This window comes from Populus alba, chromosome 4, assembly GCF_005239225.2.
Source record: "Populus alba chromosome 4, ASM523922v2, whole genome shotgun sequence".
Lineage (NCBI taxonomy): Eukaryota > Viridiplantae > Streptophyta > Magnoliopsida > Malpighiales > Salicaceae > Populus > Populus alba.
The window spans coordinates 21959353-21984530 of NC_133287.1; the positions used below are offsets into that span (position 1 = coordinate 21959353).

The window sequence follows — 25178 nt, forward strand, 5'->3', positions numbered from 1 at the left end:
AATCTTGATTAACCACTTCATTAGTTTACCATATCATCCATCAAGAAAACCCCAACAGGTTGTCTTCTTCATCCTTCCATATTGACTCTGTGTATAGATGTTAACATTGTTTTTCTTTTATGTAACATGTTTAGCTGCAACAATGTCTTTGTAAGTTGCTTTTGTCTGTCTGCCTGCCATGGACATGAGGCACTCGCTAGCTCTCACTTCGAAGGAAAAGAAGTAAAAAATACATGGTGGTACAAGGAATGGAACTGCTAATGATCTCCTCCTTGTTGGCGCGCACGTTACCACGAATCCAATAGGCCTCTTTTGTCTGTGTGTGTGTGAGTGAGTGACCTGCTGATCAACAATCGACAACTGACTCTACTGCATCTAGGTTTAATTACAGTCTGTGACTGCGATGGTTTCTGTTTTTTTAAGTGTTTTGTGTACTGATGTTTTTTTAAGGTTTTTTCAATAGTTTTATGTGTCAAGTGTTGAAAAAAAGCTACATTTTAATAGATTATCAATTAAGAAACATTATACATCACGTTATCAAACATTCACTTGCTAAAGTTCTAATAAAACTTCATATTAAAATATGTGATCAAGAATTGAGATTAAAAGCTAGGTCACTCAAGCATGTTCCTCATGATAATTACATAATTGAGTGCACCCCACCTATGCAATAGAACACGTATAATATAAAAGGATATTGGACAAGAAAGTGGAAGCATACATATATATTTGTAACTTCGCCATGGAATGACAGGGCATCAAACCAACCTTCGTTGATGTAAGCTTTGCGCACCAGCTTTTGGGAATTTTCTGCTTGGACTACATGCGCTGCAGGTTGATTGTTCACTAAAAGACACACCAGTCGTGTAACCAAAAACCAGAACTGTGTGGCCAGCCCCTTGACTGGTCTAGTTGATTGAACCAACCTTGACCAAGACGATTCAATTTTGTGTGATATTAGCCAATATCTCCCATAAATACACCTTCCCTTTAGAGATATTACTGTGCAGATCATCACATTTTTCCTCCTGCCATTGCTCAAGAAACTTTCTTGGCCTTCTCATTAGCATCACACTCCTCATAAGACTTGTCCAACTTGGGATTTTTACTCTTCCAGCCAAGCAATTCTTGTCCATCCCCATGACAATTTCACTAATTGATGGACGGTTTTCTTCCTTGCATGAGACACAACGCGAGGCTACATATAACAAGTGCTTAATCGTGCCCTCCATGAATGTTGGCAATGCGATTCTCGCGTCACATATATCCATCAATCTTTGCTTCTCAATCAATGGCACTGCCCAATCAACTATTGAAGCCGGCAGCCTAGAAACATCGATCGCTTTTTGACAGCTAACGATCTCTAACAAAACAACTCCATAGCTGAAAACATCATTCTTGGTGCTTAGTTTGCTAGGTGTGGTGTAACAAGGATCCAAGTACCCAATCGTGCCAGCCGGTTGAGTCTCGTGATCAGGGCTTGATGATGAATCCACGCGCAGCACAGCAAGTCCAAAATCCGCCAACTTAGCCTTCCAATTTAAATCAAACAAAACATTAGCAGATTTAATGTCTCTGTGAATAACCAAAGGCTTGCCCTCGTGAAGGAATTGGATTGCCCTTGCGATTTGGATAGCAATTTCTACTCGTTTAGGCCATGATGGTGGAGTGGCATCAACATGCAACAGGTCATGGAGAGAGCCGTTAGGCATATGCTCCATAACCAAAAGCCTGTTCTTCTCCTTGCAAGTTGAGTGGTGATCATCATCATGAGTCGTTCCAAGAAAGTTGATGACATAAGGACTTTCACGTAGGGAGGACAAAACACATATTTCATTCTCAAGCTTCTTGGAGTTGTCGATGGAGACATGGTCACTGCCAACAGATGATTTCTTGATCGCAACAAGCTTGTTTTCTTCAAGTGTGCCCTTGTAGACTGATCCATGGCTTCCTTTTCCTAGGAGTCGTGAAGGAGAGAAGCTTCCGGTTGCCTTTACAAGCTCCTTATAGTCAAACTCCACCATCGATCTTTCTTGTTCTTTTCTTTTCGTTAACAAGTACTTGCTAGGTTTGAAAGAAACTGAAGTGAAACAAAGAAAGAAAACCAGTACTACTGGCTCAAGCTGGTTGGTTGAAGGGGAAAGTGGGGGCTTCCTGGAGTTGGAAAATGTAAAGAAAAAGGTGATGTAGAAGGCGGAGAATAAAGGGAGCTTTGGGTGGCATGAAAAGAAAAAATATAATGGAAGAATTATTGGAGAAAGGAAAAGATAGTAAGAGATAGAGAGAAAGTTGGAGAAAAGCAAAAGCTGTGCTGTCCTAGTTAAAAGAAACGCTTCTGACGAGGGATGAGACCCCGTCGGTCGTTTTGTTCCCCACCACTCTTTCATTTTATTTATTTAGAAGATGCTAGATGATTCACATGTACTATCGGGTTAAATTAAAAATAATAATAAACATAAAAAAATATTTAAATATTACTTCTTCTTTCTTAAGTAGATAACCTTAAGATATAAAACCAAAAAATTGATTTTTAATGGTTATTATCGGATTTAATATTAAATAATAAAATTTATAAAAAATTTAATTAAAAAAATAATGTAGAAAATAAATCAAGTTAACTCAAGTTAATTGTTAAGTAATATTACCGAGTTATAAAACTAGGATAACCTAATGAAAAACAAACAAAAAAAATCAGGAAACTTAATTTTTAGTTAAACACAATATCAATTAATGAAATTAAAAAAAAAAATAAGTCAATTAGATTAACTTGCGGCCTAGGTCATGAGACATGAACCACCCAATACAAAACAAGTTCAATGTTAAATGACTCATAACTCAGGTAATAGATCAATATAACCTCTTAGAAAGGGAAAAAAAATTGATTTAAACGGGTTAAAATATCAAAACTCATGACCTTGATCTTAAAACCAAAATGTCCTCATAAAAAATAAAAAATAAAATAGATTATAAAACTTAATTTCCAACTAACTTAATATTAAATAATAAAATAAATAAAATTAATTAAATAAAAAATATATAAAACAACTCAAGTCTATATCGCTATGAAGGTCCAGGAACAACGTCTATATGGTGCTGAATTTGTCTCTTGAACTGTAAACTCAAAGGAATCTTGTCAAAAACAACAGCTTCAAGTTCTTTCAGCAATGGTTGAACAAGCTCATTATAATCATTTGAAACAATTTCATTCTCTTCACTATCAACAATGAAAAGAATTCTAATTTTTCAGAGATGATACTTTCAAATTAAGAACCGAACCAGTACTGGAATTTTTAAATTTATCGATTGAATGTTTTGTTAGTAGTTAGATACTAAATCTCTCGAGATAACTTTGACCAACAAGCTCATGAATGGTTACTGTTTGTAAAAATAAAAATTATTCGGTGATTGTTGTTTTGTCTGTACCGTCAATAAAATAATTACAGATGAATTTATAAATGAAATAAACATGTCAAAAAAAAAAAAAAACAATATTCATTTTATTCTGCCAATATATATCCCATGATGAACATGACACATCACCAAAAAAAAAAAACATATGTAATTTTTCGGATGATTTTTTTAATATTATCTATGGAATTAAATTGTTAGTAATTAAACACTAATAATAACATTTATAAAATTCTTTCTTTTAATTTTTTAAAATATACCGACAAACTTAATCTATCAATAAAACCAAACCGTTAGTAATATTAAAATAAAAAAATCAGTTATAAATGAAAAAATTGTTTAAATCCACAAAGTTTTCACTCACATGTCACCATAAAACACTTAGGCCTTCAAGGTATTTTTTTTAGTTCCTTCATAAAATCGATCCACATATATGAACAGTCGAACATATGGCATCAGTAGAATGAAAACTCAAACCACAGTAAATTTTAGGTGACTTCATGATGTTGGGGGCTATGAACGATCGAATATGGATTTGTTGTAACTGGAACATGTGAAAAGCCTAATAAATATATTTAGAGACCAGATAAATAAGTTTAAACCCAAAAAAAATATATGATCATGTCAAACAACCTATTTGATAGAAATAATCTTCAACTTTTGATTTGATATTTGAATTACATGCAAACAAAGTGACTTTGTCGACTCATGTTGAGAAGGCCTTCAAAAAATAAAGCCTAAAATGTATTATAAGGGGCAAGAGATGGCAGAAGAGAAGAAAGGAATGCCAGAGACAGCCAACCATCATCGTCTCCATACGCTCTGCCCAGTCGAACCATCCCTTTCTGCGCGCACCCATGAGCACTAGGTAGGGCTAGCACCACCACGAAAAATACACCACCAGGTCCCTAGCAAAATGGTCGGAAAATTCTCCCACCGAGACGAGTGAAGATCCCAATTTATGCAGAACTTCAAGCATGCTCACCAACTGCAAGCCTTTTCCGAATTGGTGCACAAATCAGCAGCAACACGACTCCTAACATTTGGAAGACATAACTTGCAGAGCTCGCACTATCTGTCTAGATTGATAGAGTGAGAGAGAGCGCTTCTAAAATCTTAAATGCGGTAAATCCTATGCTTAAAGCTTTAAAATTAAGAATGTCTTCTAAGGTATTGCATAAATGATTCTCGAAAAAGAAAAGACTGCGTCATAAATGCAACGAATTCAAACATCCAGTGGAAAATGTAGCACAGGCCGAAAGATTGACAAATAAATAAAATTGATGACAGAAAAACAAACGATCAAGAGAGAACCTTTAAGAGTAGAATGCCCAAAATGATCAGAAAATGAACTTGTTTTACTTGTCATATCCAAAAATCAATTAACCAAAATAGAATGAAACCCAAGAAAGCAAAAGTAACTCTAGAGGTGATTCTAGAAGGCCATTGTATGGTACATTTCAAAAGTGAATTGCTCCTTTGGCTATCCATTTAGCGTTGCTGGTACCAACACACATCTCGAACAAGCAATGGACATTATCCATACGCTTGATAAAATATTTCTTCAAAACTTTCTTCCCATGTGTTTTTAGCAAATGGGCAAGTTTCTTTTCTCTTTAACCAGTTTATTCGACCCCAAAACCTTCATAAGATGGTACCTTGACAGAATCATTTTGTCAATCTTAACAATGCAGTAGTTGTTTTCTATGTTCCCATATAAGTGTAGTGCGTTGAAACAATAGGTCGAACTGCAGCAAAAGCCAAAATCAAATGATAGAGCTAGGAGAATCACCAAGAGATGACAGTAAGAACCAAATGTACATATAGTGCCCCTTCAACAAACTGAGAAATACCGATTGGAATATGAACAAAAAGAAAAGTAACTGAAGCAATTTACTCGACTCTGATGATGTGCATTACACAAGGGAACTCTCTTCCATGAAGTGACTATCGTTTACTCTAGCTGGTACCATCTTATATCTCCAATAAACCGACAATCATTGGTAGTTATACAAGTATTTATTCTCAATTATTGCCAAGCAAACTCAAAATGTTAGTCCCATTAATCAGCATCTTTGACTCCAAAAAGAAAAATTGAACAATAAAATCAGAAACATAATTCGATCCGAGCACACACACAAACTACTTCTGAAGCAAGTTAAAGAGTACTATTACGCTGTGCATTGCAGAAGCAATACTTACTTTTTTGTCATAAAGAGTGAGTTCTTTTTTACTTGTCAGTACCGCCATATATCTGCAATAAGTCCGGAGCTTTGTCCGCGTATTTGGTAACATAATTCAGCAGGAACTTCTTCTCGCTGATTGTTAGCGGAGTAGCAATATTCCAATCTCCTTCAATTAGCTTTCTCGACTCCAAAACCTTCATAACATTGTACCTTGGACGAACCCTCTTATCAATTGAGAAACCAATAAAATAGGGATAGGTAATTAAAGATTGCCGTCCCAATTCCATGGTATTAAAGAAAAAATCCATTGCGCCCCTGATTTTCTCCTCTGAACAAGTTAATAGCGGGGGGAATCGCTTAAAGGCACACAAAACCTCACCTTCACTCCAACCCATACTTTTCATCACCTCAATTCTCTTCCTCCAGGTTGATTCAGACACTATAACGAGCACAGCAAGAACACGTACAAACATACTATCCCCTGGTTGAACGCCCAATTTTTTAGTAGCAGCCACTGCATAAACCATCTTATCATGCTTCTGCCCCATAACCCTTGGTTGCCACTGCATCAGTTTTGCTATTCTATCGATGGACACTCCCTCTTTTATCAGGAAATCGGTATTTAACTGCATATCACCATTTAAGGGAATCGACAACAACCATGGAGCACGCATAATAGCTTCTACAATTTCCTCGTTACTGGCATAAAAAGGCTTCAAAAACTCAAAAAATGGCTTAATATGAGAACCCAGATGCCTTCTCAAAACGTCCGGGTTTGATACAATAAGCTGGGGCAGAAGCTGACCCGCAAAGCCATTTTTTATGAAGAAGTCAAACTTAGGCTTGAGAGTATCTTCTGTTCTGGAATGGAGGACAGCAGGCCACTTCTCGATCGTTTTGGCGATGTGGGTATCCTTAAAGTCGTTAGATTTCAGGAATTGGATGACAGATTGGGGCTTATGGAGGTTATTTTCATCGATTTGGAACTTTTTGGAAACTGAGAGGGCAGATTGTAGAGGAAGCCCACAAGAGTTGACAAGGAATTGAACAGTAAATGATGATGAAGATGTTTGCAAGAAACGTTTTTGAATCAGAGAAAGCAGGAGGTTTCTCCTCATGGCTATAATATTGGTGGCCGTTTCCAAATTGCTCAGAGAGAGAGGGTTTTCGTTAGGGTTTTCGGCAATCAGCGCAGCAACGGCCACACGTTCATTGAGGTGAGGCTATCACTGTCCCGGATCCGATAGGGTTATTATAATCAACAATCCAGTTTAAACCATTAGTTTTTAAACAAAACTGATTAAATAATATATTTTAACAAATAAATTATTTAGAAAAACATAATTAAAAAGATTTTATAGATTTTTCAAAAATATTTTTTTAAAAAATAAAAAAAATATTATTTTAATATATTTACAAGCAAGAAACACTTTATAATTAATACTTCTAAACACCATCATCAAGCCATACTTTGATCCATTTTAAAAAATAAATTATAATTGACTCCTTATTATACAAGCTAGTGAAATGAGAGGAAATTTATATGTTTTAATGCTAAAATGGTGTTTTATGGCAAATTAAACCTTATGTTTTAGCCTCTAGAATAGACATATTTATAATTAAAAATTATGATGAAAATTATAATTAACTCTTTTGATATGTTAATGTTAAAAAAATTTTAAAATATTATTTTAATATATTTTTAAAAAATACTTTAAAAAAAATCTATTATCATACTTTTAAATATTCTATTCAAATTATTCTTAGATCTATTTAAAGAACAAATTATGTTGAATTCCTTTTTATACAAGCTAGTGGAATGAGGGGAAATTTATATGTTTTAAATGTTGTTTTATTGCAAATTAAACCTTATTTTTTAGTTTCTTGAATAGACACAACTACAATTAGTTCTTATTTTTATTGAGAATTAAACCTTAATTATACACAAAATCTCCTACGTCACTCATCCCAAGTTCTTCATCATCACAAATTTCTTTTTTTCCAAATTGTTTTCATTGCAAAGTTCTTGCAATTGCATCAGCTTTGCAACCCCATCAACATACAATCCCTCTTTGATTAGGAAATTAATATTTGATTGTGGAACACACCTGAAATCAAATGAAAATAACCATGAAACTTGCTTATTCAAAGTGTTCATATCATTATGGAGTTTTTCAATATTCTTAATTGGTTAAAAAAGTTTTGGTTTGACTTATTTTAACGTTTCGTTTCAAAGTTAATGTCATAATTATGGCATGGAAAAAATACTATGAAGATACTATGGATATAGATTTATTGTTTCTTAGACTACACTACAAACATAGAATATTTGTATTATAGTCGATAATGTAAAGTCATAGAAAGTATTGTTTTACTGTTTTTTAGTTAAAAAGTAATGCTACGGACTATTGTCTTTTTATTTTTTGTATCAAAAGTTGTTGGTAAGCTTAGCAGCCGAGCAAAACTTAATATCCTTAGGTCTGGCTATCCAAGAATACCAAAAATTAATACAAAAAAATATTAATTTGAAGTAAAGAAAAAAACTAATATAAAAATTAAATTTTTTTAAAAGCATTTTTGAAACACAAAAACAAAATTACTTTAATAAAAAAATTCAACCCAACCTCAAATAAAAAATAACTATCATCACCCAACTTTTATAGAATATAAAGATGTTTCAAAACTGAAGTGAAAACGATGTCTTTCAGCTATTAAAAACACTTCTTTTTTTCCCTTTGACTTTTTTTGTAAACTTTTTTTTTGCTCTAGTTCTAATGTTTTAGACTTTAGCTAGTAGCCACATCCAAAATATTGGGTCTGATTGGACCACCAAATTTAAGATATTTAAAATATTGTTTATACTTTTTATATTTGTTTTATATTTTTTAAAAAAAAATTATTATCAACTTATTACAAAGCACGGTCCTATATATATAGTTTTCTACATACACAAGTTATTTGTGCACTAGAGTCTCAATAGTGCAAAACTAGTTTCCTATCTCATTGTTGGTATCTTATCAACATGTAAATTCAATTGTTATTTATTTATTTATTTATTTTGACTCCTATAGTTATAAAGTTGTTTGTCTTTAAAGTATGGTTGTTACTATAAAAACAAAGATATATATATATATAGAATAAAAATTATAAAGAATGTGTTATTGAATGAATCGATGTGTAGTTTTTAATAAACTTGAATGAATTTGAATGTTTATATTATAATTAAAGATATTTATAAATCTTAATAATATCAATTTATCTCATAGAAAGTGGTATAATAATAAAAATATCTTAAAAGTTAACTTGTTGATTATTATATTTATTATGTTATTGGTGGAAAGAATTGGTGTTCACTGTTAATATGATCGTGGTGATTTGTTATGTTGGTAGTGGAGAAATTAATATTTTTACTCTATTCATTTTTTACTTGTGTTTCTTTGTATATATTCAACAAAAAATCTAAAAGGAAAAATCAAATTTTCCCTATTTTGTAAAACTTTTCTTCCAATTGGCTTGTTAACTCTTGCTGATGAGAACTAGCCATATGGCACCTATTTTATGTGGAGAAGAGGATCTTGTGATATGCACGTGATGCTCAGTCCTTAATTAAACTTCTCAAAAGTATTTGAAAAATATATACAAAAGAAAATGAAAATGATTTGCCATCATGCTTGCTATAAAAAAAAATTAAATATGTTTAAGCTATAAAATAAAAAATGAAAACGTTCTAGAAGGAAAAAAAAACATATTCAAGACATAAAAAAAAAAATCAAAAGTACTCAACCATTAAAATTCCAAAAATGCCTATAAAATAAAATAATTTAAAAAAATTGTTTTTATTTTATTAAAAAAAACAAATAGCTTTATTATTTCTTAAACATTGTGAAATATTCTACTTAACGGCTCAACATACCTTGAAGGAAAAGACTAGAGGTCCATTATCTTCATTAAAAACGTTCAGTCTTGTTTGTTTTTACGTTTCAAAAATATTTTTTTAAAAAAAATAAATTTTATTTTTTATTTTTTAGCATTTTTAGATATTTTGATATACTGATGTTAAAAATAATTTTTTAAAAATTAAAAATATATCATTTTAATATATTTTTAAATAAAAAATATTTTAAAAATTAACCGAAACCTCGCTAAAAAGCTACTGGCCTTCTGCCCTTCATCACCACCATTGGGCTGCTCATGGACTGAGGCACTGTTTACAACAAAGCACTCTCTATTCATGCTGAATGGTCTCCTCTAGGCCATTTAGGGCAAAACATTGTGCCCTAACCCTACTTTGCTACGTTTGCTTGTTCATGGTGATCTTCAAAGTCCATTGCCATGGTACTCTCTTTGTATTATATGCAAGCCATTAATTATATACGGCAGCTGAAACGTTTGATTTGCCAAAGATATAGATATCAAAAGAAATTTTAAGATGATGGGATTTGTGTCAATTTATCATCTTATTTTATGATTTTCATTATTGAAATACCTCAAAGTTTCAATCTTGGTATAAGGTATAAAATGTAGATGTTATGGGCGCAATTTGACTCGTTCAAAATTTTGAAATTGCTAACCTTCCTCTTGTACTCGCCAACATTAAATTCTAACAACCACTCGCTTCATATTTCTCTAAATATTTTATGGATGATTCAAAAAAAAAAACCTTCCATGAAAAGGGTATCACTTAATATTGTTTTTGTGTGCATCCGCTATTTTAAAACAATAATTGTATTTCAAAATATATTTTTATACACTATTACATATATTGTTTAATTATGTTTCAAGATATGTTATTTTTACAAAACGATAAGATTCAAAATATAATGAAAAAAAAAAAGATAAGATAATATGATAGAAGAAAGAAATGGGAAAGTAAAAAAAAAAAAAGTCATTGAGAATATATCAGGGTTTTATTTTCAGTATATTCAGTGCAGTTAAAAAATCTCATTGAGATAATTATAATTACATCTTTGAAAAACATCAAATAAAATTATAATTAACCACATAACTTCAAATAAAATCTTTAATATATTACGATTATATTTGGTGGTTTTTCAATGTATGGTTAGAATCATTTCGTTGATATCGTTCTAGCAGTATTAGATATATCAAAAATTGAGCTCTGATGTGTTCTCAGTGATCTATTTTTTTTGTATTTTTTCTTGATCATTGAATTTTAAATCTTATTTATAACTATTGAATTTTAAAATCTCTAACTAATAGAAGCAAATAAAAAGTGACATAATTTTGAAAGAACTATTATTCTGAAATTGTGTAAAAAAAATAAAAAAAATATATATATATATACTTTTCTAAGAAAAATTTGAAATTGCGTTGGAATTCTAAAATACCCCCATAAAAACGCAGCAGGTCCTACATCACTGCATTGTACCCCAAAGTTTAGCTGAGTGCATTTGAAAGCCGAAGCAATGCTGACAAGGATGCCTGAAAGTTTCTGTTTATGGGTCAAAGCAATCCACCAAAATCTAAGGGTAAAAGTATAATGAATAATAATACAAAGCCCTTTCATTTTTCAAAATCTTATCCTTCATAAGGTACTGAAATTAAATTAAGATGTTTATAAATATATATATATATATATATATAATTAAAAGCGAGGGAAAGATGAAGCTTCAAGGTAATTATAATTTAGTCCTTCGTAGTTTAAACAGAATTAATCAATTAGCTCACGTGATTTTAGAAAACAATACATCTAAGTGTTCTTTATTTTCTAAAATTCATTTACTTTACTTCATCTTTTTGTTTATCTTATATTCTTTTCCACCTTGCTTTAATGTTTTATTTTAAGAAAAAGAAAAGGGAAAAAAAGTAGATAAAATGGAGAGACTGGTAAAAAAATAAAGTATTTTTTAAAAAATAATTAACACTAGTCAAATGATTATTTATACTAATATAATAATTATTAAAAATTTATATAATTATTAATTTTAAAACCTATAAAATTATCGCTGAAATTAACTAGAACTTCTAGTTAATAAAAATAATTATATCTTTTTATAAACCACAGGGACCAGGTCATGGCTAACTTTTTTTTTTTTAAGTCCTAATCTGCAGCTATTTGTATTTCTTGTATTTACTTTTCTGGCAAAGAGGAAATAAATTCAGGGTCAAAGGTCAAAAGGGGAAATTGAGGGATACAGAAAGAAATGAGGATTTCAGCACTGAAAATTCAAGGGGAGGCACTGTACAAATTCTAGCAAATTCAGGCTGTACACAGCGACAGACCACTCATTTCAAAGAAGTAGACCACGTGGAGGCTGAAAAAATCTGACAGTCCTGTGACACCATCATTTTGGAATATGATGTAACATTTAATTTTTTATTTTAGATTTTTTATTAAACATTTAATTTTATTATTTAGAACAAGAGTTTTTTTAAACAAAAAAAAAGAAGAAGAAGAAGAAGACACTTTGATGAAATTGGGAAACAAAAGTAAGATAATCATTATAAAAAAGATTAAATGAAAAAAATTATTATTAAAATCTACTTCTAATTTATTTACCGCGAGTTAGGTTAAAAGTCAATTTTCATAAGAAATTTTTTTTATCAAACATTGTTAATATTGTTGTTTCACATGCTAATATGTATTTTATATTTAAATAGACACAAAAAAGAAATTCATTGTTGCTTATTCAACACACCTTTATCACCTAGACTACATTAACAATATATTATATATTTTGATAGTAGGTAAAAGAAAGAAAATCAGTTAGGTGTTCACCATTCATACAAATAATGAAGAACCATAAGCTTTCTCGAATATTTTAAATGTACTGAGTAATTTATTTAGTTTTTTAAGAAATTGAATTCCAAATCTTTTCTTTGTAAAATAAATAAATAAACAAATTTCATTGAATGAAATAATTTTTACAAGATATCACAATCTTCTTGATAGAAATAAAATAACTACACCCATATAAAGGATGATAATGTTGATATGAACCAAGTCAAATATAAATTTTACCTTAAAATATTTATAATCTTGCGAGATTATATATATTTTTCAAAACGTACATTAGATCGAGTTAAAATTTTATAGGAATATACTAAAAACATTGAAATATAATGTTGTAACATTTTAGATCAATTAGAGTTTTGGAACATTTTATTTAAATTGGTTGAACTTGATACTATTGTTTGGGAAAATTTATCAACAAAGTGTCATTTTTTTGCTATTTTCAGCTCAATTAATCCATACCTTTAATAGATTAATTTTGGACAACAAAGAAATATTAAATGAGGTTTATTTGTGCTCTAAGCTTGTGCATGGTTTTAAGCTATAAAGAGTTTTTAATGTAGCTTGAATTCATTAAAAAAATAAAAAATTTTCTGTTATAAAATATATATAATGGCTAGAAACTTTATAAATACTCTAATTTCAGTTATTTTTATTTATTTATTTTGGCTTTCTTTAAGTTTCGGCAACATAGAGAGTTTTTCAATATACCTATAACTCTACACCACCGTTCATAGATCTTTAATTGGATTAAACATTGGCGAGATGATGGGACAAAGATATGGTTTTATTATTATGAGATTATTTGATTTAATTATGTTAGATGATTATCTGTTTAGTGTTAAGTAGTAGCTTTTTAATAAAGTGGGTCCAGTTGGAATTAGCTGGCTGATTAGTGCTGTCAAAATTAATTAATTAATTAACTAAACAATATATAAAAAGTTCAAAGATCCCATCCCATCAAAGAAATATAAACATAGACGGCTAAAATGATTTGGGCACATGGTAAAGGTTTAAAGTGGCCGGCCCTAAACATGAGTGGACAAAAATGTACTTTGCCATATATATTTTTTAGGACCACTTGGGGGATTTTTCAAAATTGGTTTCTCCTTCTCTCATCTAAAAGGGACATTATCATAGTAAAAGGAGACAAAAGAAACTATTCATATATATATATATATATATATATATATGATAGACAAGGGTGTCATCTATTGGTTTTGAAGTTAGATCTAATTTGTAAAGATAGATGGATTGAATTTGCAGTTTAACATTACAATTTTATTGGATTAAGTAAGCGAATGTTTGATTTTGTTTTACAACTTGTTTTTTAAAGTGTTTTTTGTCTAAAAAAACATTAAATTGATTTTTTTTAGTATTTTTGAATGTTTTTGATATAAGAATAAATAAAAATCTAAAAAAAATATTGTTTTAATTTTTTTTTAAGGTATAGCTTCATAATATAAAATGTGTAATCATGTACGTTTATTGTATAAAAAAATATTGAATTAATTTTTTTTGGTGTTTATGAATGGTTGGAAGTGCTAACATGAAGAATAAATAAAAATCTAAAAAAACATTGTTTTAATTATTATTTTTAAGCATAACTTCAAAATATAAAATGTGTAATCATGTATTTTTATTTTATAATTTTAGAGTTGTGAGAAAGAAGTTTTACATAAATATATTAGTTTGAATGTAGATAATTTAATTCAAAATGTGATCTGAAATGTATTTAATTTTAATGCATGAAAAATTATAATTGTTAAAAGAATTTCAAAAGTATAGATTAGTGCATGCATGGAAAAACAGCTCATAATCTATATATAATCACAAATTATTGTATTTGATTCCTTTTTTCCCATGGGAAATTTTAGGGCTTATGATGATAAGCATGACAAAAGTATATTAACAGTTTAAGATTTGTAGTTTAGTGCATGATGACATCTTTTCATAGATATCTCTTGACAAATAACCTCCAAATGGAGTTTCAAAGGGTACTTACGTTTTCCAAACATATAATTAGGAGTAAAAAATTTGCATGTAAACACTTTAAGTTATTTATTTGAGAATATAATAACAGTTATTTTTTATAATATTTTTATTTAAAAATATATTAAAATAATTTTTATTTATTTTTTAAGAATTATTTTTAACATTAACACATTAAAATGATCTAATATATATATATATATAAATTAATTAATAAAAATCAATTTGTTAGAAAACTGAGTTCCCAAACACACATAAAATATCCTATAAGATTTTTGTTAAATTAAAAAAAAAAAAAAAAATCTTCCCCCTTGTCATCCTTTGATTTTTTGGTGTTTTTGTTGGGTACTGAAAATGTATTTTCTCTCTCTCAACCTCCATAGATTACATTGCAATAAACACTTCTCTCCTGCTTCAAAATCATAAATATTTTCCATCCCCAAACCAATAATTCCCAAAAAAAATTATATCCATGTATCTTTTATTTTTACCCGATCAATCAAATTGCTTTGTTATTTCAAGTTAATTCTAATTCTTTCCATATATAGTGTCAATAGATAAAAATAAACATTTTTTATTTTCTATCAAGAATCATAATTATTAAATTCGATTTGTAAACCAACTTGGCGTGCAAGATCTGAGTTATTAGTTCAGTAAAAAATTATTTTAAATTAAAAGATTTTAACTAAATTGAAACTAGAATTTTTATTTGAAGTTGAATTAAAAAAAAAAAAAAAACCTCTACCTAGAGGCAATTCCAATGTCGATGACTAGCAAGTAAGCATTCCAAGAACACATATTGTCAAACAACATCATGATGGTGACGGTACCATTGTATAGCTTTATTAAAATCGGCATCATTTTTCAATAATTGCTACCATGTCGACTTTACCCAGTTGAAGAAAATAATTATGGGTATTTTAGTATTTTCACACGTAATTAAGTTGTGTAATCAAAAGTAGGCGTTCCCCAATTGACTTATTAATTCAACCCTAAAGAAAAGATAATGCTATTATAAGTCCAAAACTATAAAGAAGGAAAAAACAAATTTAAGAATTCATAGGTGGGATGAGCTGTCCCACTGCATCAGATGCTCTGGGCTCTGTATTCAAATCATGGCTGGTGGAGGAGACATGGAAATAGGTATGTATTGGGATTAATTTGCGAGTTACTAAATCATTTTCAGTTAATTATCTTTATTAAATTAGTGTTGTTTTGTTATTTTTAAAAACAATTAAATCTCGAGGGTGGTCCGAACAGGTTACCTAATTAGCCTATTAAAATCTACTTGGATCGATCAGGTTTTGCATGATTAATGTTTTTATTTTCTATTTTAACTTGAAATCCGATTAGGATTAGGTTTTCGAGTTATAAATTTTTGGTTCAACCTGTCATGTCGGGCTAAGTTTAACGATCACGATTGAAATACAAAATATGACCCTACCAATAGACTTATGCTACATTTTCTTCGTCCAAAGGTCCCCCAGCCCACCTGCTTCATTTTGGACAGCCTCTTCTCTCAAGTCTTTAACCTAAGCTCTCTCAGGCGAAGACAAGAATCAAGCAGCAGAACCCCCACGGACTCTTAGTCTTACTTAGGAGGTCATCCCTGCAAGATTTTTGAACTCTCTTACTTTTTCTCTTCACTTCAAAGATAGATGAGAGAGAAAAAAGAGATGGGCTTGATCAATCCAACAAGAAATTAATATATTTTTGTTTTTTTGTATTTTTATATATATATATATAACAATAAAAAAAAGATAAAAATAAAAGGAGAAACCAGGCCATCAAATTCCTCCACTGCCCCACAAATGGAACTCTCAAATTCGCAAAGCAACAAAGAAAATAATACAACTCAAGAGCCCCACCAATCTCACCAGCACCACCGTCACCACCTCCAGCAACAACTATCTTTTGATCATGGCAGATCATCATCATCAGGAGGAGGAGGAGGAGGAGGACCATCTCATGGTCCTTTCATGGGCTCCATCTCCATCCAAGCTGGCCTCCACCATCACCATAATCTCGGTGCATCGTCAACTCCAACCACAGCTAATACTGGGTCTGTACCTTCACCATCATCTTCACCTCTATCTTCTTCCTCTTCCTCCACCTCCGCATCCACCTCATCCACAACCCCACCACGCCTGGTCGACGCCTCTCTCGCCATCGCCACCAGTTATGACCCTTCTCTCGTAGAATCCACGAAGAAGAAGCAACAAAATCTATCCATTGCTCCAGCTGCCACAAACAGTACTAGTGCAGCCACAACAGCAGCAGTAACACCCGCAAAGCGGTCCACAAAGGACCGACACACAAAAGTAGATGGTCGAGGGAGGAGAATTAGAATGCCAGCAACGTGTGCAGCGAGGGTTTTTCAATTGACAAGAGAACTGGGTCACAAATCTGATGGAGAAACAATTGAGTGGTTGTTACAGCAAGCAGAATCAACAATTATAGCAGCCACTGGGACTGGTACTATCCCAGCAAATTTCTCAACGCTCAATGTTTCTTTAAGGAGCAGTGGCTCCACTCTCTCAGCTCCTCCTTCTAAATCTGCTCCTCATTCTTTCCATAGCGCTCTTGGTTTGCCTCATCATCCTCATTATGAAGAAGGGTTTGCGCACTCAGCCTTTTTAGGGTTCCACCACCAGCAGCAGCAGCAGCATCATCATCATCTAATGACAGCAGATCAAATAGCGCAAGCACTGCCAATTGGTGCCGATGTCGGTGGCAGTGGCGGCGAGAGTCGTGGCGGTGGAGAAGAGAATTATATGAGGAAACGCTTTAGAGAAGATTTATTCAAGGAGGATAATCCACAAGAACAAGGAGAAAGTGGTGGTGGTCGCGGTGGTGGTGGTGATGGAGGAGAAGAGCCTCCCATTAAAGCATTTAAAAGTGATTTACAGCTGCCAAAACCACAGCAACAAGAGACAGGATCTTCAGGGTTGCTTAGGCCATCAAATATCTTGCCTACCACTGCCATGTGGGCAATGGCACCAGCTCCGCCGAGCAGTGGTGCTGGCAACACATTTTGGATGCTACCAATGACTGCTGGTGCCGGTGGCGGTCCTCCTTTGGCCACAGCCACATCTGTGGCTTGTCCTAGTTCAGAACCCCAGATTTGGCCTTTCGCTACAGCAACACCAGCAAGTGGAAACCCATTGCAAGCTCCACTACATTTCGTCCCAAGATTTAATCTCCCCACTACTAGTCTTGAATTTCAACGTGGAAGAGGGAGTCCTCTACAGTTGGGGTCTATGAGTCCTTTACAGTTGGGGTCTATGTTAATGCAGCAGCAGCACCAACAACAGCAACAGCAACAGCAACAACCTTCACCTTCTCAGTATCTGGGGTTAGGCATGCCAGAGTCTAATTTGGGAATGTTGGCTGCTCTCAATGCATATTCAAGAGGTGATTTGAACATGAATCCCCAGCAAAATAATCCATTGGATCACCACCACCAACACCACCACCACCACCACCACCACCAGCAGCAGCAGCAGCAGCAGCAGCAGCAGACTCAGGGTACTACTGATAGTGGAGATGAAGATCCGAATACTTCTCAGTGACAGAATATCACATAACAAGTTGGTTGCTCTTGCTCTTAATTCATCCCTAAATTTTAATTTTTCATTTTGATGATCCATTGGATCAGCGAGAAAGCTAGAGATTTTTGGTTTCTTCTTGCAGATTTGGGAGTAGAACTATTATTGCTAAGTACTAGTAAGTAGTACCGTGGATGTTGATGCTCAAGTCAAGAGTAGAGGAGAGAGTCCTGGCTAGCTTCTAGTTTCCATTTTAGTGTGGTTTGTTAATTTTAATTTATGAAAAAAAAGATTCTAGATTGATGTCGAGAATTAAGTTAATTAATTTGCATATGTAATTTGTTAGTTTGGTCCAAAGGGGACAAGAAAAGGAATATATATATATATATTTTTATATATAAATATATATATATATAGAGAGAGAGAGAGAGTTTGTATAGGAGGATATTAATTTATTTGTATTTAGTAGTATAAAAATTATTTATTTTTGTTTTGTTTTGAATTAATGAGAAGCGAAAAGAATTTACAATTGAGATTTGTTTGCTCTCTAAATTTTCACCTTCCCCTTCTTTTTATGTGAAACCCATCTTGGTGGTCGGCTGATCTACCAAATATCCAAAACGCGGAATCTCATCAAGTTTCTTATAAAAGTAGATAAAGATATTGACTTCATAAAAGCTGATTTATCTACTTTGATTTTTAATGATCAGATCGAATCTAAATCAAATATAATCAAAGCTAATTTTAAAATATATTTTTTAATTTTTTTTAAAAAATAATTTTATTTTAATAAAAATAAATAACTCAATGACACGTGGTTTATTTAGAGTGTCTTTCATAGTGAGTTATGTGAGTTTTTTTTTTTTTTTTTTAGAGTTACATGTTATTTAAGCACAAATGACATTTCACTAAGACATGCAACACAGCTAGGCCAAGCTTTTGGAAAATTGAATTTTATTTTTGTTTTAAATTAATTTTTTTTATTTTTGAAACCTTTTAAATAAATTTTTTAAAAATAAAATAAAAAATTATTTTAATATATTTTTAAACAAAAATTACTTTTAAAATTAATTGTTACTGTAATGTCAAATATCATCTAAAAACTACAAATATATGTTTTTTGGTGATTTTTATTATGGACCCCACCCATACTCACCTCACTACAAGTTATTTGGAATTGCGAACGACATTTTAGTTAAATTTGAATTTTTTTTTTCATTTTGATTTTTATATTTTTTAGGTGATTGCATTATTTTTGGACTAAATTAAAGGATAATTAAATTAAATTTATTGATTAAGAATAAAATTAAAAGATAGGAAATTAGAGTGTAAAAAACAACAAATAAAAAATAATTTCAAAGTTCTCATAAAAAGTTAATTTTAGACCTCAAACTTCACATATTATACCTATTATGTCCGTCAATACCTTTTCGATTTAGTTTTGGCATAAAAACTTATTTTTATTTTTTAGTTCCTGGTTTAAGAGTGCAGAGAAAAAGATCACCGAATTCCACCGGCACAAGGAGAAAATTAGCTTTGGAATCAATTCCAATCAACAAAACAGTTGATTTTTGTGTCGAATAATTTTATTTAATAAGGGGAGCTCAACTTAACTGTTTTTTTTTTTTAAAAAAAAAAAACTTTAAAATGTCTAGAAAAACACATTTGAGCTTGAGAAGGTTTTTTATTTTAAGTTTTGGGACAATCTTTTTAGTTTTTTTATGCTATGAATAGATTTATCAAGGTCACTAAAATGTTTTGAACAAAAAATGGGTTAAAAAAATTAATTTTTGATAAAAAAAAAAAAAAAAGGAAAACCTTCATCCCCAATGCTATTGTGGTGGCTGGAATTTGAGCAAAATCTAATGACGCTCGATTGCCTCAACGGACAACACATTGTCAAACTTATTTCTTTTTCAAAAACAATTGGGGTGGATCATAAAAATATAAGGGCTAGGCACGCAAGCTCTTACTAAATATGCCAGATGTGTTGGTCTAGCAGCACTTGATCTTTTTTTATATATATTTTTTTAAAAATTTTTAAATTTAGATTTAAATTGATGCTCAATCTCTCTCTTATTTTGTTTATTTATCCTCTTTTACATAGTGAATATTTTTTACTTATTTTGCATACTTTTAGTTTTTGAAAATATTATTTTAATTTATTTATATTTTTTATATATAATTTTTTTTATTCAATTAATTTTGTGTGTATTTATTTTTATTATTATTTGATTAAATAAAAAATTGATGTAGATAAACAAAATTATTAATTATAATCGGGTTCAAAGTTTTGTTTTCACTTGTACAGCCAATTCAAGATGGCTTTATTAATCATTTCCATGTTTTCTTCCTGAATTCTCCATGGATTTCCATCTCCCCAAGCACAACTAAATAATACTCATGTAATGAGAACATACAATAGCAACAAAATTGAACTCTTGTGGAAATTAAATTGTTTCTTGCTCTGAATATGATTAGCTAACACTGAGATAATTCATATATTAAAGCAATTAAAATAACTAGTTCATGAAAAACACCAAGATGGAGATTTTGTCAAAACACTAAATTTTCATGTATAATGAAGAAGTCTAAAGCAAACTTTGAGCTTCTTCATAGTTAATTATTGGGTTCTGAAGGTTGAAAACAATGTACTTGAATGATCCACAAAATTGTTTTTGTACTTCTTTATCAAAATTATTGATTTTAAATAAAGACTTATTATGATCTTAAAGCAATTTTCAATAAAAGATGAAAACTATTGAACAATAATTTTTATGCATATGTATAAAAAACAATAAAAGAATAATAAAAATGATAAAAATGTATAAAATACTTACCATAAAAAATAACAAAATAGATACATTGAATATTAATGAGTAACCTTTTTAAAAGAAATTTATATTAGATTAATATATAATTATTTATAAATTAATTTTAATATTACCATAAGATTATACATATTTGGATAATTATTTAAATATTTTTTAAAATAAAAAATAAATTATCGACCATCTCAAAAGAAAGCTAGGCACAACTAAAACTAGAAAGATGGGTCTTTACACATGGCTTTCTTTTTTCTATTGTCATCTACCCTTATTTTTCTTAATAAAATAGATGATGTATTGTTAGTTTAGATAAACAACACGTCATCTTCTAATTCAAATTTTAATTGCCTCTAACGATAAGACAATTAGGATATAAGTTTTTCATCTTTAAATATCTAAATTTTAACTTTTTTTCACCTAAAACACCTCAAAAAACCCTACAAACCTCTATAAATTCATTCTCAACCTCAAAAACACTTTTTAATTAGTTTAAAAGATTGTAAATTAAACTTAATAAAAAAAAATTCACGGGTCTTAATTTATTTTTTTTACATGTTTGAAGGGCAAAACCACTTCCATTAGATTTTCATTTCTAAAATGAACTCATTGACAATAAAATCAAACTTTTATAAATTGATCAAATGCTCTCTCCCTTTGCCAATAACTTTCTCTCTCATCTCTTAATGTTTAGGTCCTCAATCTAAAAAAAAACTAAAGTTTAGAATCAAGCCATAATTATCTTAAAAAACAAGGATTAAATATGCAAATATTTGAAATTTAAGGGGCCAAATTAAAGTTTTATGCGCCTTTGAACTATGTTAATGGAAAAAGGCTCTATTTTTCAAATGTTAATTTTTTTATCCATATTCCTTCAATTTTCATTTCAAAAATAATCTAAAAGCCAATTCTATAAAATTAATATTTAATTTAACCACAAAATACTTCATGACAAGTTGAATAGGTGAGAGCATGAAAATTAAAATGGATACAAATACACAAAACCATGCCAAAAAAAAAAAACTTGCACGGATAAAATTGAAAGAAAAGTTTAGAGACCAAAGTACTAAAAGATGAAAAAGTCAAGTACCTAAATGAAAAAAACCAGCTATAAATAATGATACAAACAAAAATATGTGAGGATAGATAGAATATCAAAAGTGAAAATACCAAATTGTTTAGTTTTATTCAAACAAAAATATGCTAGGATAAATAGAACATAGATAATGAAAACACCAAATAGTTTAGTTTTATTTATAATTGTAATTATAATATTAATAGAGAAAAATGTTCGACAAACCAAAGAATTTCATGCTTAACATTGAACTCATATCTAAAGTTTTTTTTCGTACTATTTATTTTTATATTTCAAAAATATTTTTGAAAAAAAAATTAATTTTTTTTACTTCAAATTAATATTTTTTTTTTGTGTTTTCAAATCATTTTGAGGTGCTGATATCAAAAATAATTTTTTAAAAATAAATAAAATATTATTTTGATGTGTTTTTAAATAAAAAAACACTTTAAAAAACAAATACAACCATACTTCTAAAAGGACAAAAGTCAACTTTCATCCACTAATTAAGCAAAACTAGAAAAGAACATTACTGTATATATTAATTTAATTGTTTTGGATACCCAACCCAAGACTGCTCCACCATTCCCTAGTTTCCGCAAGAAATAGACTCCTTTGGGATTAATTTATATATTTTTCTCCTTAATGAAATGATGATTGCCATGCACAAACTACGCGGAAAGAAACAACATAGAAATAAAATAAAATGAAAAACATGGTAATATAAAATTATATTGAATAGGGATTACACAAAAATATTTATTTAAGTTTTTATTATTAGATATTTTATTTTAAAGTAATCTATATAAATATAAGCTAAATAACTCTATTTATATTTATATTAGTAAAAACATCATGGATAAACTTGAAAAAATAATAAAAAAATTCTTTATCAAATAAAAAATCTTAAATCAGCTAAGAAAAACAATGTAAATCTTGAAAATTGGTCTTGTTTAAAAGCCTTTATGATATCTAATTGGTATAAGATTCTAATACTACAAATTTTTTTTTTAAATTTTTCTGTTAAAATTTTCAACTCAATCTAATTATCAAATAAAAAATTATACCAAAGAGATTAACCAAACAAGGACATGAATGTTATACCCGACCCGGTCTAATAGATTAATATGAAAAATTTAGGATTTAAAACTTAATTCAAGCTAATTTTTTAGTTAACTAAACAAGATATTAACCGGTTAAATTTTTATTGACTTGGTTGGGTTTTTAGTGAATTAGCTATTTTGATTAAATTCAATTCAAACTCGGTTGAGTTAATATCAAGAGAATTTCTTAAAAACTCATTTCATTTGTTTTTTTTTTAAATGTCTTCTTTTGTATCAAAACAAAGTAATTTTGATTATATATATATATATATATATGAAGGGTTGATTATTCATTACCGGAACCTTATCTCTTGTCGGTTTATATATCTATGATCGTGATGAGTATCCCTGATTGATTTGTTTTGGTAATCATGTGATGTGTCGTGCTCCGTCTTGTATTTACAAGACAACCTCGTTGTGCTGAAATTAATTTAAACCGACGCCCTCACGTGAAATCATTGGACTCCTCTGTGTTTGGGGACTCTTTTGCATCCCCAAATATTTGTAAATCTCACTAATTTATTGACAACGACATTGACAATTCACACTTGGAATTTTTTCCAGTTGGATTTATATTCGAGAAAATCTAGTCAGATTAAATATGTTTAGCTAAGTCAAAATCTTATTTGGTTTAACTTGAAATTTAGTTCATGTCAAGCTTTACATATAATATTTTTTAGGTTAATCTACCAGGTTAAATTTAATAATTATAGATAATATTATGTTAAATTACTTTAATTTTTTTAAGTATAATATTAGTCTTATAACTATTGTCACGAAAATGATTTCAAGCTAATTTTTAATGCAAGAAAATAAAGTGTTAATGTTATGGATGTGCTTTACATATATTATGATTTTTTTAATTGAAAAATGAAAATAAATATTGTTTATGTTTAATAAAATAAATTAAAAATATATAAATAGAAAGAATTTTTAATTTTAAATAAATACTAAAATGAGAAGTTAATATTATTCCCAGTGAAATCATAAGTTGTCTTTTTTATATTATATATTTATATTTATTTTATCCTAAAGATTAATTACAGTTACTAAAAACAAATAATTTTCATTTCTATAATTACATCATACAAATATAATTTATTTATATACAACAATAATAATAAAAAAAAACTTTATTTTTTGCAAATAAATCATCAGGCTAGCTTGCTAATTTTTTTTATTGCACGTGTTATTAAAAAAAACTCTAAAATCTAGGTGAAGGGTACAAATTAATATCCATTCCCATGGGGTAGTATATATATCATAGTTTTCAAACCCGGTTTGGTAGATGATCTAGTTCAAGGTTCGGGTTCCAGATTTTAACCGGGTTATTTTTTTTTAAAAAAATAAAAATAATGTTGTTTTAGTAAAAAAAAATCAATAGGTTACAACCGGGTCGTACCAGGTTTTTTTATTTTTATTTTTTTTCAACCCGCCCCGGTCCAGTCCCGGTCGGCCGGATTCCAGGTCAACCTTCCAAACTGGGTTTTCAAAACTATGATATATACTACTGTTGGCGAGTAATTGACGTGACTGTTCTTAAAATCAATTAACTTTTTTTTTTACAAGTGTTTTTCTAAATTTTTTTTATTTTTAAAACATTTTAATATGTTAATATAAAAAATAAAATTTTATTTTAAATATATTATTTTTAAAATAAAAAAGAATATGTTACTGTACCAAACTGGCTATCATTAAAGCCACCGTAAGCGTCGTCGCCACCCGGGTGGCAGCAACAGTGTCGCCACGTCCTGAAGTGACAGCTTTCATGTAAGCAACGGTGACTGCTCACACAAAAGCAATTTCCACACGTGGTGGAATGAAGAACCAGTAATTGACGTGGTAATAACCTCCACGCCCTGTAATTAAAACAATTTTTAATACTAAAGCGAAAAGTGTAAAAAGACATGTTCAAGTACCCAAGTGAAGTCTTACATGCCAAAATGAAAAGGGGGTCTGTTTTATTATTATTTTTGTTTAATTTAGTCCTTATTCTTTTAATTTCTCTTTTTATTAAACAACAAGTAAGTTGCTGCAGCTTAATAAATCCTTGTATCGGTAGGAAACAGAGAAATCAAGCCTTCCTTTAAAATCCTTGTATCGGCAGGAAACAAGAAGGAACAAATAAATTAAGCCTTCCATTTAAATTGCTAGCTTCCGAAGTAAACAGGGAAAGATTTCCCTCTCAGACGTCCCGACCGTTTGTGATTCATAGCTCTATTTATACAGCACAAAGACAAAACAATAGTGTTCTGTCTTAACGGATCTTGCTTTGTAGTTTCTCTAA

At 30.1% G+C, this 25178-nt stretch overlaps 3 protein-coding genes across 6 annotated transcripts; 1 reads left to right on the forward strand and 2 right to left on the reverse strand.

The window, feature by feature from the left end:
• Positions 1-553: 553 nt before the first annotated feature.
• On the reverse strand, positions 554-2359 carry LOC118038836 (serine/threonine-protein kinase-like protein At5g23170). The gene has a single exon (XM_035045283.2). The coding sequence runs from the start codon at positions 2022-2024 to the stop codon at positions 942-944; it is 1083 nt and encodes a 360-aa protein (XP_034901174.1). The 5' UTR covers positions 2025-2359; the 3' UTR covers positions 554-941.
• Positions 2360-3997: 1638 nt separating this feature from the next.
• LOC118038835 (transcription termination factor MTERF8, chloroplastic-like) lies at positions 3998-6836 on the reverse strand. 3 transcript variants are annotated; one of them, XM_035045280.2, is made up of 2 exons: positions 5611-6836; positions 3998-4483 (listed from the first exon to the last, which is right to left on the reverse strand). In XM_035045280.2, the coding sequence occupies exon 1, from the start codon at positions 6710-6712 to the stop codon at positions 5639-5641; it is 1074 nt and encodes a 357-aa protein (XP_034901171.1). In that variant the 5' UTR covers positions 6713-6836; the 3' UTR covers positions 3998-4483; positions 5611-5638. The 3 variants fall into 3 exon arrangements, with proteins under 3 accessions (XP_034901171.1, XP_034901170.1, XP_034901172.1); XM_035045279.2 differs by having other exon boundaries at positions 3998-4487; XM_035045281.2 differs by lacking the exon at positions 3998-4483 and adding an exon at positions 4746-5156.
• A 9007-nt stretch (positions 6837-15843) lies between these two features.
• Positions 15844-18277, forward strand: LOC118038834 (transcription factor TCP8). Of its 2 annotated transcripts, none has more exons than XM_073408617.1 (2): positions 15844-17930; positions 18011-18277. In XM_073408617.1, the coding sequence occupies exon 1, from the start codon at positions 16152-16154 to the stop codon at positions 17910-17912; it is 1761 nt and encodes a 586-aa protein (XP_073264718.1). In that variant the 5' UTR covers positions 15844-16151; the 3' UTR covers positions 17913-17930; positions 18011-18277. The 2 variants fall into 2 exon arrangements, with proteins under 2 accessions (XP_073264718.1, XP_034901166.1); XM_035045275.2 differs by having other exon boundaries at positions 15845-17930; positions 18034-18277.
• Positions 18278-25178: the final 6901 nt, after the last annotated feature.